This window comes from Heteronotia binoei, chromosome 21 (genome assembly GCF_032191835.1).
Source record: "Heteronotia binoei isolate CCM8104 ecotype False Entrance Well chromosome 21, APGP_CSIRO_Hbin_v1, whole genome shotgun sequence".
Taxonomy (NCBI): Eukaryota; Metazoa; Chordata; class Lepidosauria; order Squamata; family Gekkonidae; genus Heteronotia; species Heteronotia binoei.
The window spans coordinates 163,597,456-163,614,719 of record NC_083243.1 but is presented as its reverse complement, the minus strand read 5'-3'; the positions used below and the strand labels follow the sequence as shown (position 1 = coordinate 163,614,719).

The window sequence follows — 17,264 nt, the reverse complement described above, 5'->3', positions numbered from 1 at the left end:
ATGAAGTCCAGTGTTTTACCAAGGGAGCATTCTTCCTTTGAAGACGGATGTTACTTCTGTGCTCACCAGTCCTGGTTTTCACAGTCCTAGTTGTATAGCAAATGTACATTAAGTCACAGCAGATTATACAATAAATAACAGATTTGGAATTACAATTAAGGAATGACTTAATGAAATACTTCTTCTACTTGGTAGAGTCAAGAAAAAAATCAGTGCAATGCATTAAACTGCAAACAGAGCAGCCCCCACATGGAGAGCTACCTACTGGTCTGACCCTGCCATCCACTCCCATCTGTCTTGTTTGAATGGATTTTAATCTGCTGTTAACTAAAACATCCTTCAAGTTCTTAGATCTCCTATATGTAAAAAGGGGAGGAGGGCAGCATCTGGGAACCTTGGTGAGGAGATGCCCGCGTTTCATAATAATTTCCTTTACCTGTCTTGACCTGCCATCAAATGTTAAGGGGATAATTAGTTTCTCAGTTTGACTTTGTCTAGTTTTAGGGGCCAATAAGGATGACCTGCAGGTATTTTTTGCTTTGTGATAAGCTTGTTTAACTATTCTGGAGGAGTAATCTCTCTCCCTAAACTGTCTCATCAATAAAGAAGCCTGTTTAACAAAATCAGAGTATTGGCTGCAATTCCTTCTCAGTCTCAGCATTTGAGAGTATGGTAGATTCTTCTTTAAATGTTGGGGGTGGAAACTCACTGACAAGTAAGGAATAACATCAGTTGGTTTTCTATAAGTGTCAGTCTCAGTCACATTGCCCACTCTCTTCACTACCACATCCAGAAAATTAATGGTATTTTTATCACAATTCATCTCAAATTTAATACTATCATGTCCACTATTGATGAATTGTTGAAATTCAACCAGTAGTTGTTCTGAGCCTCTCCAGATTACAAATATATCATCCAAAAATCTTTTATACATAATGATGTTGCTTGCATAAATATTATCATTCAGGTTATACTTGTTTTCAAAACTGTTCAAAAACAAAATTGCCAACTCTGGTGCAAATTTACAGCCCATAGCTGTCCCAGATATTTGCCATAAAAACTTATTTTGGAATTGAAAGTAGTTTCTCTTTAAACATAGCTCAGCTATTTGGCATAGGAATGCAGTAGGAGGGTTAGTTGGATCCTCTCTCCCATCAAGTGTTATCTGCAGTACCTCTTCTCGCCACCCCTTAAATCACCAGGAATTTCCTAACCTGCAGTTGGCAACCCTATCTCCTTGCCTTTATCTGCCCCTCTGACTTCAGCTTTCCATTGCTTCCCCCTTCCCTGCAGCTTCCACCTAGGGGAAGGACAGTCTTTCTCCACAGCAGGGAACCAAAGCAGCTTACATCATTCTCCTCTTCCCCCTGTGGTCTGCACAACAATCAATGGCACACAAGTACTCTTGAGTCTTGATGGTTTGACTGGCCAAAATTTGATGCAGCGCAATCCCAACCAATGAAGGAGCTAGGTGTTTTTACATATATATATATATATATATATATATATATATATATATATATATATATATATATATATGTGTGTGTGTGTGTGTGTGTGTGTGTGTGTGTGTGTGTATACACATACACACCTACACATATATACACATATATATATATGGCTTTTTTGAGCAGGAGCACACAGGAACACAGTTCCAGCTGGCTTGGCATCAGTGTGTGTGGCCTAATATGCAAATGAGTTCCTGCTGGGCTTTTTCTGCAAAGCAAGCCCTATATATAGAGAGAGAGAGACAGACATATGTATTTGTGTAAATCTCTATTGCATTGACTTCAATGAATAAGTATTTTCTTATTAGATTCAACTGATTCTGTGACATCTGTACTGGAACAATTTTTACCAGTTGGAGGGAAACTGAATACCTGTGCTCAAGAGGTGAGGATGTTTATTCCACCATTTATTTACAAATTTAATTGGATAATCAGTCTCCAGAGACTAAAAGCCACCATAAATGTGCCCCTTCCTATTTCTATCAAGATATATGCTAGATGTGCTATATATTCTTACTAGGTAACCATTGTCTGTTCAGGTGCCTTATCTCACACTTCTGTGTCATCTCTGCATGGATGTATGTTTTAAGAAAGTTTCATGGCAGAACATGATGGCAACTGCATTTTCCAGATATGCTTCCCTTAAACACAGAGCGGATCAAGAAACCCACTTTTCCTATAGGCTACAGCACTTGTGTATTGGAAAAGCTGCAGTAAAGACAACAATGACATTGGATTTATATTCTGCCCTCCACTCTGAATCTCAGAGTGGTTCACAATCTCCTTTATTTTCCTCCCCCACAACAAACACCTTGTGAGGTAGGTGGGGCTGAGAGGGATTTCCCAGAAGCTGCCCTTTCAAGGACAAGCACTGCGAGAGCTATGGCTAACTCAAGGCCATTCCAGCAGCTGCAAGTAGAGGAGTGGGGAATCAAACCCAGTTCTCCCAGATAAGAGTCTGTGCACTTAACCACCACACCAAACTGAGAATTTACAGCTACAGAAAGTAGCAAACTAACATAATAATCCCTTAGCGGGTAAAAAATAAAACAAAAAGATTGTATCAGAATAATCAACATCAACAAAAGATGCTGAGAACTGAAGACTTAATAGTATGAAGTCTTGTGGCAGCTAAAATAGCAAGTTTTTGTTTAATTATTAAAACAGAATATACTAACATTCCATATAATATTGTTTAAAATATATAAAGTTATATATTTATTGAAAAATTGCTAGAAGTTTTTCTTGGATTTTCCCCAAAGTCCTTGCCTTTCTCTTTTAGTGCTTCAGGTGTGGGGTTTTTTTTAAGGCTACAGATCTGTGGATAGAACATGTATCTGTAGACAGCAGCCAGCAGCTACTATGTTGTTCTCCCATTTAATTGTCTTTCCTGGTTTTATTTATTTATTAAGCACTTTTAATCTGCTTTTCTCTGCTCAGTGCAGACACAAACATAGCTTACCATATCAAAAAAGCAACAACAGAAAACCAATTCTAAAAAACGGGGGGTTTTAGTACAAGTTACTAAACAAAAAGACTGGCCATTAATGAATCCACAGAGTGGAAAGGGGAACGGAGCAGGTGGTAACAACTGTGCCCCAAACGAGCAAGCAGTCAAGTATCACTTCCATCCTTACAGTGGATTGCTTCCCTTGATCATTATGGGAGCTGGAGGACAGAGGCAAAGCCAGTAGTGTCAGATCTTCCCATAATGCAAACACGAACAGGCAAGTAGGTTGGTAGGCAGATACTTAATTCTTTCTTCTTCATTGTTCTTTCTTTTTCCTGCCATCTTCCATCTGTTCCTTTCTTCCTGTGCCACCTTGAAATTTGATTCATCTTTTCACCTCTCTTTCCTGTGGTTTCCCGTTGTGTTTCAGAATCACCCAAACGCCTGTCCTCCTGCTTTTACCTTTTTTATTCAGCCCCGTTTAGTCATTCACTGTATTTATGACATATGGCATATCTGTGTGTGTGTGTTTGTCTCTCTCTAAATTCCTCTACTCCATCATAGCCCCACTGCCACATGCCTTGTGCCCTTTGGATATGCTCTTCCCATTCTCCCATTCTTCATATTTTTCCTCCTCTTCCTCTCTTCCTTCTGCTATTATTTTGTTACTGCCCATTCATTCCTTCATTCATCTAACCCTTTCCCATACATCTAGGCCCAGTGGTAGTATTTTGCTAGGGAGAGGGCTTAACAAGTCTGGAGCTGGTCTTGATCAACAACATTAACTATGTCAGTACCTAATAGTATAATGGTGTGAATTGTACTATAGATTGAAGGCAAAGCCCCACTATGGCAGATCTTTCTAAGAACACATTCCAGACATTATAGCTATGTTGATTTATGAATGCTTTACATTGTATTATTTCTATTTTATAATCTTTTTTCTTTTCTGTAAGCAGTAAAATTGTATAAAAGAAATGATGACTCAGCACAAATATAATTTATGGTTTTTATTTTGAGCAGCTTGGTAATGGATCCTTATGCATATGTCATCCAGATTCACATATTCAAGAACCAACAAAACTGACTCTGGTTGGGTAAGGAATTGATATTTATTGTTAGTTACAGTATAATGCATGGTTATATAATCATCTCTACAGTATTTTAAAAATCTCTTCAAACCCTGATGTTTATGTTAGTTTTCAACAAAACACAGGATTTTCATAACACATGCTTAAGTTGATGGCTACATTAAGTTCTACTGTATTATTCTGTATAATTTCAGTAATGTGGATAAGAGATCTGAATTCCTTGTTTAAATTTAGCATTATATAGTCCATTACATAGTTCAGGTCACTTATTCAGTTATTGATCCATGCAAAAAAGTTTACTCTGTACATTGACAAGTTACATAATCTGGCCAATGGGAAGACAAATAATAAATGTGTATTGTTTTCCCATTTTATAACAGTAAATTGTGAGGGCCAAAATCCAAGATACACAAATTGGGTCACAGGTGCCCAACCAGCTTGTAATAACACAGGGGTGGCCAAGGGTAGCTCTCCAGATGTTCTTTGCCTACAACTCCCATCAGCCCCAGACAGCATGGCCAATGGCTGGGTCTGATGGGAGTTGTAGGCAAAAAAGCATCTGGAGGGCTACACTTGGCCACCCCTGGTCTAGAGAACTCATCTTCAGAGCATTCTATTGCTCTGTTCAGCTCAGCTTTGGAACAGAGAGGAGGAAGGAGGTACTTCAGGCTTCCCTCCCATGGAAACCTGGAGGTGGAAACACTGGGGGTGGGGTCCTGTTTGCCTCTTCCTTCAGTTCCATGTGTCCATCCCAGAAGCTGAATGGAGCAATGGAATACTTTGAAGATGATCATATGCATTAATATGAATTGGGCTGGGCTCCTGTGGCTTGACTCACATATAATATATTCTGGCCCTAAATATTCCTGTGAGGATTTCTTTGCAGCAGAGAGGAGTTCCTTTGCATCAGCAAAGGTGGAGGATTATAGATGGCAAAAAGAACTTTAGATGGAAGGAGTACAATTGGGGATCTCCATAACATCCGTTACTGAATGAACATTGAAACAGAATCTTTGCTCTTTTTGTACATTTATATTATTTCCATATTGATTTTATTTTTAATTCACAATTGTTTAGGTTGCCTTTCGGTTCCTGGGATACAAAGTCTAAAAAGCCATGCAACTGTACTAAATCACAGTGTCTCAAGTTGTAAGTAAACTTTATGTTTTTGAAACATCCATTTGGTGTGTAATAAACATATATAATTACTGTATTCAGGTAATATACTACCAAATGTGTTAGATACATATCATTCATTTCTCTTTCTGTCTTCATTTTATCAAGAACCTTAATTAAAATTCAGAGTGTTGAAATAAAGTATTTTATTAAGTTATTAATTTACTTAGAGAATTTCCTACCCCACTTGTTTCTGCCATCAGACCCCAAAGTGACTTATAATAACGCATAGAAATGGTGTGTTGCTGGCGACCAACATCAGATTAATTCATGCCATAGTATTCACCATTACTATGCATGTTTGTGGAAGTTGGACAATGAAGAAAGCTAACAGGAAGAAAGTTGATTCATTTGAAAGGTGGTCTTGGAGGAAAGTTTATGGATACAAATGGGCCACCAAAAAGACAAATAAGTAGGCTGTAGAACAAATTGAGCCTGAACTCTCCCTAGTACCTTAAATGACCAAACTGAGGCTATTGTACTTTGGTCACATTATGAGAAGACAAGAGTCAGTGGAAAAGACAATCATGCTAGGAAAAGTTGAATGCAGCAGAAAAAAGAGAAAGACTCAACGTAAGAGGGATTGCCTTAATCAAGGAAGCCACAGCCCACAGTTTACAAGACCTGAGCAAGGCTGTTAACAATAGAATATTTTGGAGGACATTAATTCATATGGTCATTGTAAGTTGGAAGTGTCTTGAAGACACTTAACACACATACACAAACATACTGACACATAGTGGCATGACCAATGCAAAGCTTCATATGTAGGAGGGAAACGCATAAGGAAATATAATGCAGTTCCCTTGGCTCTTGAAGCTTCAGATCAGTCCTTACCAGGAATGTGAGACTTTTCCCTCTGCATCTCTCATGGAAGGATCCAGCAGCTCCGCTCTTCTCTAATGCAACGTATAGTAGCTATTCTAATTAAATAGTAATTAGCAGGGCCTTTTTTATAGAAAAAGCCCAGCAGAAACTCATTTTCATATTAGGTCACACACCCTGACATCAACATTGTTTAGCATAGGGCTTTTTTTGTAGAAAAAGCCCAGCAGAAGTTCATTTGCATATTAGGCCACAACCCCTGATGCCAAGCCAGCCGGAACGGCATTCTTGTGCGTTCCTGCTAAAAAAAAAAAGCCCTGGTAATATGGACTCCACATGAGCCTGGTAATGGAGCACTAATTTAGGCAAAAGGTAAGGGTATCCATTGGTTGGAAATAATTTTTAAAAAGTTCCCTACCTTTATCAATATCACAATATGAGAAGCATCATTCAAAAATTCTTATTAGGTGGTTTATTTATTTATTTATTTATTTATTTGACTTATATCCTGCCCTCCCTGCCAAAGCAGGCTTAGGGCAGCTTACATATCCATGAAACATCACATAAAACCAATTAGACCAAAATATTCCTAATACATTAAAAACATAAAACAATTTAAGGTGCTATAACAGTCTTATAATGATGATATATTTAATGATGGTGGATAGATGCCTATCCATTCTGTGTCTAATCCCATCATCGGCTGTTACAACCAGTTCCTTAGAAAAAAAAATCTTAGGTCGTTTTCGCACTTATCTTATTCCGGAGCGACATCCTTCTTCACCGCGCAGCGTCTGCGCGGATTTCACACTACCTGCTCCGCAGAACCCGGAAGTCCCGTGGCTTTTGCGTCGCAAATGTAAACTGGTTTTTGGCGGTTTACATTTGCGACACAAAAGCCGCGGGACCTCCGGGTTCTGCGGAGCAAGTAGTGCGAAATCCGCGCAGACGCTGCGCAGTGAAGAGGCACGTCGCTCCGGAATAAGGTAAGTGCGAAAACGACCATTTAGTGCTTTTCAACTTGATAGATAAAAATGTCAGATGAAAATGATGAACTTTTATAAAAATGTGTTCTATATGTTGTCTTTGTTAATCACAGATACTGTGATTGTTTTGCCAGTGGTGATTTCTGCAGTAACTGCAACTGCAATAATTGTTATAACAATCCACAGCATGAAATAGAACGGTTTAAAGCAATTAAGGTAATATAAATGTATTCCTTCTTTCTACTTTTTACATGCAAAATATGTTGCTTATTTTTTTCTTAAGATGTGTTAGGGTTGCCATTCTCTTAAAAGCATATATACAGTTGCCAATAATTTCCTTATAATTCAATATGAATATGTTAAATGTATTCATTCTCTTCATAAGATTGCTTCTTTTGAAATAGTAATGTATTGCATCAAAATAAAATAACATTTCCTAACACAAAAAAATAACCAAAACTTCCCTGTTAGTTACCTAGGAGAAATTCCTAATCCTTGCTTGTAACCATACTAGTGCCTGTTCACAAACTTTCAACAGACCAGCTTTGTTAGATGACTGGGTTTCTTCTGGAACAATTTGAAGAAACATCATAGACATGCATGACATACATGAGGGCTTCTAGTGTTCTGGCCCCACTGATGGACCTCCTGATGGCACCTGGGTTTTTTGGCCACTGTGTGACACAGAGTGTGGGACTGGATGGGCCATTGGCCTGGTTCAACATGGCTTCTCTCATGTTCTTATGTTCTCATGACCTAACTATAACTTTCTAGTTCAAAATGACTGAAATGACTGAAAAGGCGCTCCTCCCATGCATGTGGTGAGGTCGATTTTTAGCCCGCCCTTCCCATAGGACAGGCTCAGGGTGGGTTACATCATAAAAACAATCAACAGTAAAAATAATAAAAGACCAATTTAACATATATAAAATCTAAAACTACAGAATGATAATGGAACTAAAATGGCAGGTTCTGCCTCACAGACATGGCCTATTGTCCAAGTCCAACAGATCTTATACCACTGGAATGGAATGAAGGGGGGAGGCCGGTAACAAGTGACGTCCACTGCCTCAGCTGAAAACTTGGCGAAAGAGCTCTGTTTTACAGGCCCTGTGGAATGGGAGCAGATCCCACAGTGTTGATGCATGTTGAGGGGATAGTGCTGTTTTCCCCCTCACAGTTCTTACTTTGTCACTGATTGCAGAGGAATTCTCTAGCCTAGTTCATGGATTTCACTTCTTTTGAGGTTCTTCATTGTTCTTTCTTGATCTTTTTAGACTTGTGATATGTTTTAATGGTCTTTCTTTAAAAATATGTTCAGTGCAGCACCAAAATGACACTCACTGATGAACATTATTTGCGTATTCTGTGTCTGTGTGAGTCCCACAATGTCAGGGCGTGCTGCCACTGTCAGCAAATCACCCCAAAGGGCCAGAGTGATGAGGAAACCTGGCTTAAGGCAGCCCTTTGAGAGAAAGCCCTGTCTCTAATACCCTGGCAGCAAAGCAATCTGTTGAGCGGGACTCATTCATTTCATCTAGAATCAATGTCTTCAGTATGTTTGGTTCCATCCTTGAATGCACCTCACTGTTGGTCCTGCTGTAACCTGAGGGTAGCAGCAATTACATTTGTAGCAAGTATCAGTTGGTAGCCCTGCTGGAGGAGAAGATACGGGGACTTGAGACATGCTTATCCACATGACAGTGTATAAAGGAAAGGTGATGAAAAACCTCTTTCCCCCTGTCTTGGCACATGGGTGCCTGTGCTTCAAATACCCTTTAAAGTCGCAGAGTCCCTGGACAATTTATGGGTCAAAACAATTTATCAAAGTCCTGCAGCTACGCCCTCCCTGTAGGTCAGTAGTAACTGCCACCAGGCTCTGAGACTATACTCCCAGAAGCACTGAAGGCAGAGCCAACCTCTAGCCTTTTTCTGGGAGGCCAACAGTAGCACCAGCCCTGCAAGGTTGTCTTGCACTGAGAGATAAAATAACACTTAATCTTTGGACAAGCAGTCAGGTCACCGGACTTAGCTTTGAGACTTAAAAGAGCAAAGATTTCACAACAACTTATAGTAAAATAAATGTGTGCAATTATAATAAAAGACAAGACTTGTAGGAAGGGAAAGAAAACAATACAGCCTGTTCTTAACCAGTCTAAATAACACAGTTGTTCATAGTTATCCATAGTTACAGCAGGCAGGCATAAGGATGTTGCACAGAGTATTCCATAGTATTCAGCCCGGCGCAGAGTCTGGGTGGTTACCCATCTGATCACAGCATGGTCACCAATGAGTCACAGAATGAAGACTAAGGGGGTCTTAGCCTTAGCAATGGTCACAGCATAGCTAAACTTATGCTCAGGTCTAATCAGTTGCTGGGCTTTTAGCAGCCAATCAGAAGCAAGCAAGGTGATGTCATTTCCTTGGTTAATTGCTGTACACTTTCATGATTTCAGAGTGGCCTTGGGTTTCACTCCTTCAGCTGAATGGAATCTCTTAATTGGGGAGCTAGCACTAGGATGGTACCACTCCCACAGGTGCACATTGTTATCAAAGGTCACATCCCAATATACTTATCTCAGCAGGCACAGGCAGTTATTTTGCAAACAAGAGGCCTAGCTGGAAACTTAAAGAGAAACTCCTTTTGACCAAAGTTTTATGTCAGGCCAAGGACCAAAGTCTAGTGATTTCTGGGTCAGAATCACTACACCCCCGTGATGAGCACCATTTGCATCCACTTTTACCCTTATGGCACAGAGGAGTTCACAATCTAAAGAGTATGGACCCTCAGCCAAGGTGACCAGGGCACTTGTTTACTAGCGCCCTCTAGAAGATATCGCCACTTGCTCCTGGCTCCCCCTTCCCATTTAGTTATTGAAATGAGTGCAGGTTTTTGTTGTTGTTCAGTCACACAGTCGAGTCTGACTCTTTGCGACCCCATGGACAAAGTCGCGCCAGGCCCTCCTGTCTTCCACCATCCTCTGAAATCTGCTCAAATTCGTGTTAGTTACCTCAATAACGCTGTCAGTTACATCAGTTACAGCAGTAAGGCAGGTTTTTACACTTAGCCAATTACCATATTCTGAAATCCAGCCTTGAAATAGATACAGATGGTGTCTAAGAGAAAGCCCAGTTACAAACACCTGCAAGCTGAAGCAGACCTACTATTACTCACATTAACTCTTGGTGAAATTAGTATGCTTTGTCTTATAGCCCCTCTGCTCTGCGTGAGCAGAGAGATGGGGTAGCTTAGAGTGCTGAGTCCACTAAAACCCAAACCCCAGCAGGGAAGAGGAGTTCACAGTCAGAAAGAATATGCTCTTCTTTCAATAAGTTCCCTGCCGCTCTGTCTAACTGCCAACAGCTAACAGAAGAGAGAACGTGGAGCTGAGCTGAGGATATATGTAGCATTCTGATCCCATAGAGCAGAATGGAAACTCATTGGCAGCCAGCAGTGCCTATTAAGCACTAGAGGGCCCCTGTCCAGATTTCCAAGGCTGGAGAAATTTGCCCCACTGTTGCTTGAAGTTTTATAAACAGTTTAATTGAATGAAGACAGCCTGTCTGGAAAAGTATTCATTAATGTACAACCACAAACAGCATGAAAGTTTGTAGAATGTTTGTGTGGTCATCTCACCATGAGCATCGTTTCATTAACCACAAACGGGCCCAGATTCATTATGAACTTTAAAGTTTATGAGTCAGTTCATGTCAATCCCTTCTTATTAGTGCAGGCTCTGGAAGCTCAGGAGAACTGAGGGGAAATGGTGCTCTTCCCCTCAGAGTGTGCATCAATTTCATCGGGGGGGGGGTGCCTTTTCAGTCAATTTGAACTAGACAGTTCGTTCTCTGTGACTGGCCTGCACATTCATAGTCCAGTGTGTGCCTGCATAGAAGATGCTCAATGAACACTTAAAGTGAAACCCTGTTTTATATCTTCCTCCCTGGGCCCATACAATCAGATCTGGGGTGGGAGTTCTGTGGTCACAACCCAGTTCCAAGGTGCAGGAACACTATGCACCGCATTGCACAGTGAGACAGGGCTTAAACTTTCCCCCATGTCCAAATTGAAGTATCCTTGTTGGGGAAGCATCAGCATGTAGTTTCCCCCAACAGGGCTCATAGAGATTCCCTGAGGGAAAAAAATCTCCTGGGGGAAAAAAATGGATAGATGACTTGGATATAACAACAATAGAACACAAAGCTTGCAGAATGGCATTTTTCTCCCTTTCTCTGCCACTGTAGCTACTGTGCTCCCTGAAATAAAATTCAAGGGACTCTGAGAAACAGTTCTGGGCTTAGTGTTGGGTCTGCAGTAGGAGGAAGCCATACAAGCCGATAATGGGGCAAAATGCCATAACTTATATCTCAGCTTCTATTTAGCCAATCCAGGGAAGTTACTGTAAAGAGATTTTGTGTGTGTGTGTTTAGAAAAGAATATTTCAGTGATTGTTTTGGTAGATTTGTCCTAGTATAATTATGAAAAATCTGAAATAACATCTTGAAATTCATATGCTCATAAACTGAAACTTGTGATTTCATCATATATGATGAAAACTGATTGTCAGTTTTACAAGGTAATGCAATGGAAATAAGTTTCAGTTAGATGCACCTGGAATTATAAGAGTTGCTTATAACACAAGTGAAAATGCCAAACATCTTTATTTAAGGATTCAGGCCAATGAACATAAAATAAGGTACAGGACTGGTATTTGGGATAACTACCAAACACATTGGTATGAACTCCTTTTGCCTTGTCTTGTATAACTTGCAGATTGTATTAATTATTGCCATTGATGAAACTATAGCAAATTTTAGAAGTAAAGTAACTTTTTTCTTCATTTAAACGTTTCTTAGTTTCATGTAAACAAAGTGTTTTGTTTTAGGCTTGTCTCGACAGAAACCCAGAAGCTTTCCTGCCAAAGATTGGAAAAGGGAAAATGGGGGATATTAAGCCTCGACATAATAAAGGATGTAACTGTAAGCGTTCAGGGTGCCTGAAGAACTACTGTGAATGCTTTGAGGTTTGTTATTTGGCATTCTCTAACTTGGCTTTTTCCACCTAGAAAGAGATGAGTGATAGCTCAAGCCTGTGATTCCACATGGGCAAGCAGTTACAGTGCAACTGCAGTTTTACTTTGGGAACTGCATTCCAAAGCACCGTTGGCATGATTCAGGACTGCAGCATGGGGGGAGGGGCTTCAATCTTCCACCTCACACTACAATCCTAATCTGAACTGGGCCCCTGTGGCATTTTGGAACACAGTTTCTGCTGCTGCAGTGTGACTGCCAATACCTATGGCAATTGTGTTAGACACAGGATTTACTCCTCAGGAGAAGTAGGAAGCTGCAGCAGCATATATCCCCAAAATGGCTGAGATGGTGGAGTGGTGGTGGAAATCTCTAGAGTGGATAGTACATGCCCTGCTCCCAGATACAAGTATGATATCTTGGGAAACAGTATGAAGAGTGAAGGCAGAAGAGGTGGAAAGTGAGGCAAAGGAACTTCTTTGGTGGCTGATGATGTGATGAATGATCGCCTATCCTAAATGACAAACCAATTGTAAGCAAGGTCATAGGTGCTATAGGCTCTCTGTGACATTACTAACTTGTGCTCTAGTACAGGTGTGTCAAACTTATTCGTTATATGGGCTGGATCTGACATAAATGAGGCCTTATTGAGCTGGGCCTTGTGTGCCATAAAATGTAATGCCAGGTAGCAGAGATAAAAACTTTATAAAGGACAGACAAACACAAAGATTTTTTTAAAACTTAAAAGCATGCTTAAAATATTAGCACTTGTTGGTCTTAATGGTGCTTTCTTTGTATCTCTCCCATGCGATCTAGGAAACTGGGTAAAGGAAGCTCTGACTCTTTCCTGCCTTCCCCAGGGGACTGGGAGGAGGATGAACCTCAGGTAATAGAAGGAAGAGAGGCTTGACTCAGTAGCTCTGCTGTGCAATTGAGAGAGCCTGGCAAAGCAAGCTATCCCTCCTCTCCTTCCTTCCCAAGATAGAGAGGTTCACAATCAGGACAGTATGGGACCTGAGCCAAGGCACCCAGTAGTTAAGCCCCTGTCAAGGAACTAAGCCACTGGGGAAAACAGAGGCTTTGATCTGTAGCTCCTGTGCAGTTGAGTAAGCCTGGCAAAGCAAGGGTGATGCAGAAGGCAGCAAGAGAGAGGGACAAGAAAGCAGATGACAGCCAGGTGCTTGGGGCGTGATAGGAGCCCTCCAGGAGCCTGGTTTGGCTCCTGGGCCACATTTTTGACACACCTGTTCTAGTATAAAATACTAAATGCATGTATAAGAATGCAATGCACAGCTATATTCTCTCAGTCCCACTTATCATTTACCCCCTGGAATCTTCCCATGCAGGGCCAGACCTCCCACTAGGTGGCTTAGGCAATCACCTAGGGTGCCACCAGTCCAGGGGTACAGAATTAGAGGCACAGGTGGCAGGGCTTTCTTCCTGCTTTTGCACCCCGGAGTGCAAAAGCAGGAAAAAGATCTCCCCCTGTGTCTCTTAGAGTCTTCAAGAGGTACAGGCTGGCAGGGCAACCCCTTCTCTTGGGTTGGGCCACAGCAGCTGCCTGATCTCTCCATTCTATCCTATGGGCCCATAGGATATAATTGGTTATCGGGAGAGGGGGGGGCACAAGTAGTTAGCCTTGTCTGGGGTGCCAAACAGTCTTTTCCCAAGGGAAACTTAAATAACTGAAATTCTCCTTCAGATTATTCCCCCCGTTCTCTATAGAAAAGAGATTTCAGCTTCTTTCTATACAGCTAACCCAGCTGCAATGTCTTCTGTGGTCCATGCTGAGAGAGGATAACAGAAATACCAAAGTCTCAGAGGTCTAACCTGAGAAGATGAGCCTTTGAAAATGAATTGTGCCCTTGCTGTTGTTAGTTTCCCCTACAGTGTGATAGTCTGTATTTCATACAATGTTATAGTCTGGAAAAAATGCTGCATCATAGCTACAAACCTCTGCATGCTTATTTGAAAGCAGGCTGTATTGAATTCAGTGGGAGATACTTCCACGTAGACATGCAGGGGAGCCAAACCTGTGTGTGTGTTTTCTGCCATTATAGATTGTTGTTGTTATTATTCAATAATAATATCTATATGAATAAAGGTATTTTTGCACCTTCTAGGCTAAAATTATGTGTTCATCAATCTGCAAATGTGTTGGCTGTAAAAATTATGAAGAAAGTCCAGATCGGAAAACACTAATGAATATGCCAAATTATATGGAGATTAGAAATGAGGAAAATGACTCTATATCATTTTCTACTTCTGAAATATTATCAAAAACCAGAAAAGACGGGTGAATATTACAAATTATCAAAATAATTTCAATTTTTCTAAGACTTGTATCTTGAAATAGCAGGTTATTTTTGTGTATTAGTATTGATTTTAACTACAAATGTATCTATAATTTATTTATTTGAAATTTAAATTTATATCCCACCCTCTCCACAAGTGGACTCAGGGCGGCTAACAGCTTAAAAGTACATTAAACAGCCAAAAAATTACATTTGCTAACAAAAATTACATTAAAATTGCTAACAGTTCAAAACTAAAACCATAATACATCACTATGGTGCTAATCGTAATTTCCATAGCGGTTCACAATGTTATCAAAGATTTCAGGTTTTCACGGCTGGTAACATCATTAGGCTTTGTAGAATCTTTCGGGCTCAAGTGCCGTGTTCTACTGGAGAAAGTTTTTCTTCCAGACGTTTCGTTCTCAGCTGCGGAGAACATCCTCAGTGGAGTTGCAGCCGGAGCAGGCGCTCTGACCTTCTTGGCTGCTCAGTGCACAGCAGCCAATGCACAGCAGCCAAGAAGGTCAGAGCCCCTGCTCCGGCTGCAACGCCACTGAGGATGTTCTCCGCAGCTGAGAACGAAACGTCTGGAAGAAAAACTTTCACCAGTAGAACACGGCACTTGAGCCCGAAAGATTCTACAAACCGTAATGGTTCACAATGTCTTCAGTAGGCTGATTTAATTTCAGTCTTAGGTGATGTCTTAATTTACGTGAAGCCTTGAGTCTAGCTGTCTGCTCCTTTTGACTTCTGCTTGCTTCTTTTAATATGCCTTATCCTACCTATAGTCAGAGCTAGATAATTTATTCCAGCTACATACTGCAGCAGTGGTGAAGGAAGTAATACTGCAGCTGTTTTGTACTAACATATACTTTATACATGTATGCATGAGGGTAGCTATGCTACATATGCTATTAAAACTCACCATAAGAACATAAGAGAAGCCATGTTGGATCAGGCCAATGGCCCATCCAGTCCAACACTCTGTGTCACACAGTGGTAAAAAAAAAACCCAGGTGCCATCTAGAGGTCCACCAGTGGGGCTAGAAGCCCTTCCACTGTGCCCCTCCCAAGCACCAGAATACAGAGCATCACTGCCCCAGAATACAGAGCATAGCTGGTTGTCATGTTTTCTTGAATACTAGGTTGGAATATGTCCCTATTAAATGTAAAAAATCCCAACCCTTTATATATCATATTTCAAAATGTCTCTTGATTTGTCTATACAGGCTCTCAAATGTATGTAGTTGATAAGATGACAATTCTGTTAAAAATGCAGTAATAGGCTTATAGACAAGCCTTTGAAAACTGTTGCACAGAAGAACTGAATAACAAATTCTGATCTGCCAGTTCCAGCAGGAATTTTTAATGTCCCCATTTATCTTGAAAGAGGGAACATGAATTACTGAAATACAAGGGAGACAGCTGAGAAAGCACAACTAATTTCTGTATGGGGCAAAGACATAGCATCCTTTTCTCTATTCCAAATCACATCTACCTCCTTGCATATATTCAGTGAGGGACCAGATTTTCAGATCCCCAAGTGTGTTTAAATAGAATAAGCATTTTAAATCTTTTTTCATTCATGTACCTATTTAAAAGTTAAAGGTATTCATTGTGGTTTTTTTCCCCAGTAGGCAGTCTAATACATGTATATCATGGGAAGTGGTTGAGGCAACATGTGCCTGTCTCCTGGCTCAAGCTGAAGAGGCAGAAAAAGAATCTTATACTGTTTGCCTAGCTGAACAAATGATTTTGGAAGAATTTGGGAGATGCTTATCACAGATTCTACACTCTGAATTTAAATCCAAGGGGCTAAAAGTTGAATAATGTGCCTTAGCTACAAAAACACAATATGGCTTGAGATAGCCTTTTACAATATTTATAAAAATCATCCTTGTTGATATATCACACCATCTATTCATTATTTTAATCTCATACTGGTTTCCGTTCTTATAGCTAGTAATTTGTTTCAGATATCATTCAAATTAACAGTACCACTCAACCTAGATTTTTTGTAGATTTTCTGTTTCTACTAGCTCAAAGAAAAGAACGATTTAGAATAACATTTTATAATTTAAATGAAAATATTCTAGTTAACTAGTTTGGGGATCAAACATAAAATTGCTTACAAATTACTTGGATTGTGAGATCACATGCAAGGCCATTTCTTGCAAATAATCTGTAACATGGTTGAGGTTAAACGTTTTTGGTTGAACCTGATAGGGGTTTCAAAGTTCCCTTTTAAATTTAATAATATTGCAGATACCAGTATGAATTTTCCCAACTAAAGATGCAAAAATGAAGAGCCTCAGATATATTTTGGCCTCACTATTTATTTATAATGCTGAATTGTTGGAATTGCTTCAATAAGAAAAATGTTTTCCGTTTACTCTACTAGATTTGTAATGATGAAAACTGTGATATGTCTTTTTAGCTAATGAACATCTTTAATAAGGCTTTCCCTTATGCTTAAAAAGAAAAACATGACCAAATGTGAAAGTAAATGTTGAAGTCATGGCATTTGAGTCACAGTGCTAATGAATTCTGCTTTAAAATCACAAAACTTCTTAATAAGAAATCTACTTTTAAATTTGAAATAAATACGTTGTTAGACAACATATATTTACAGGTTTTCACTATTTTCATTTTTAAGCAACAATTCAGAAGCAACTTATGCTGGTACAATATTTAGTAAATGTTATGCAAGGCATTCATCCTCACTTACTGAACTTGTTTGCTGCTACATAAAGCAAGGGATCATGCATTTCCACTAATGTGCTCTCCCTCCCTCACACAAATTTAACTAACTTACACACAAATTGCAGCAAACTAATTTACCATTACTTGTGAACTGATGCTTTGCTTTCCCTGCAAAGCAGAATTCAAAACACTTGCAG

The 17,264-nt window shown here is 39.9% G+C and overlaps 1 protein-coding gene across 1 annotated transcript in view; it reads left to right on the top strand.

Moving 5' to 3' along the window:
* TESMIN (testis expressed metallothionein like protein) overlaps positions 1-16,305 on the top strand; it is a 50,165-nt gene extending 33,860 nt beyond the window's left edge. The window contains exons 6-12 of the mRNA XM_060262097.1: positions 1,817-1,893; positions 3,982-4,055; positions 5,127-5,198; positions 7,150-7,252; positions 11,923-12,060; positions 14,191-14,363; positions 16,002-16,305. Of these exons, the coding sequence (XP_060118080.1) occupies positions 1,817-1,893; positions 3,982-4,055; positions 5,127-5,198; positions 7,150-7,252; positions 11,923-12,060; positions 14,191-14,363; positions 16,002-16,194 (830 nt within the window). The 3' untranslated portion in view covers positions 16,195-16,305. The remainder of the gene's footprint in view (positions 1-1,816; positions 1,894-3,981; positions 4,056-5,126; positions 5,199-7,149; positions 7,253-11,922; positions 12,061-14,190; positions 14,364-16,001) is intronic.
* Positions 16,306-17,264: the final 959 nt, after the last annotated feature.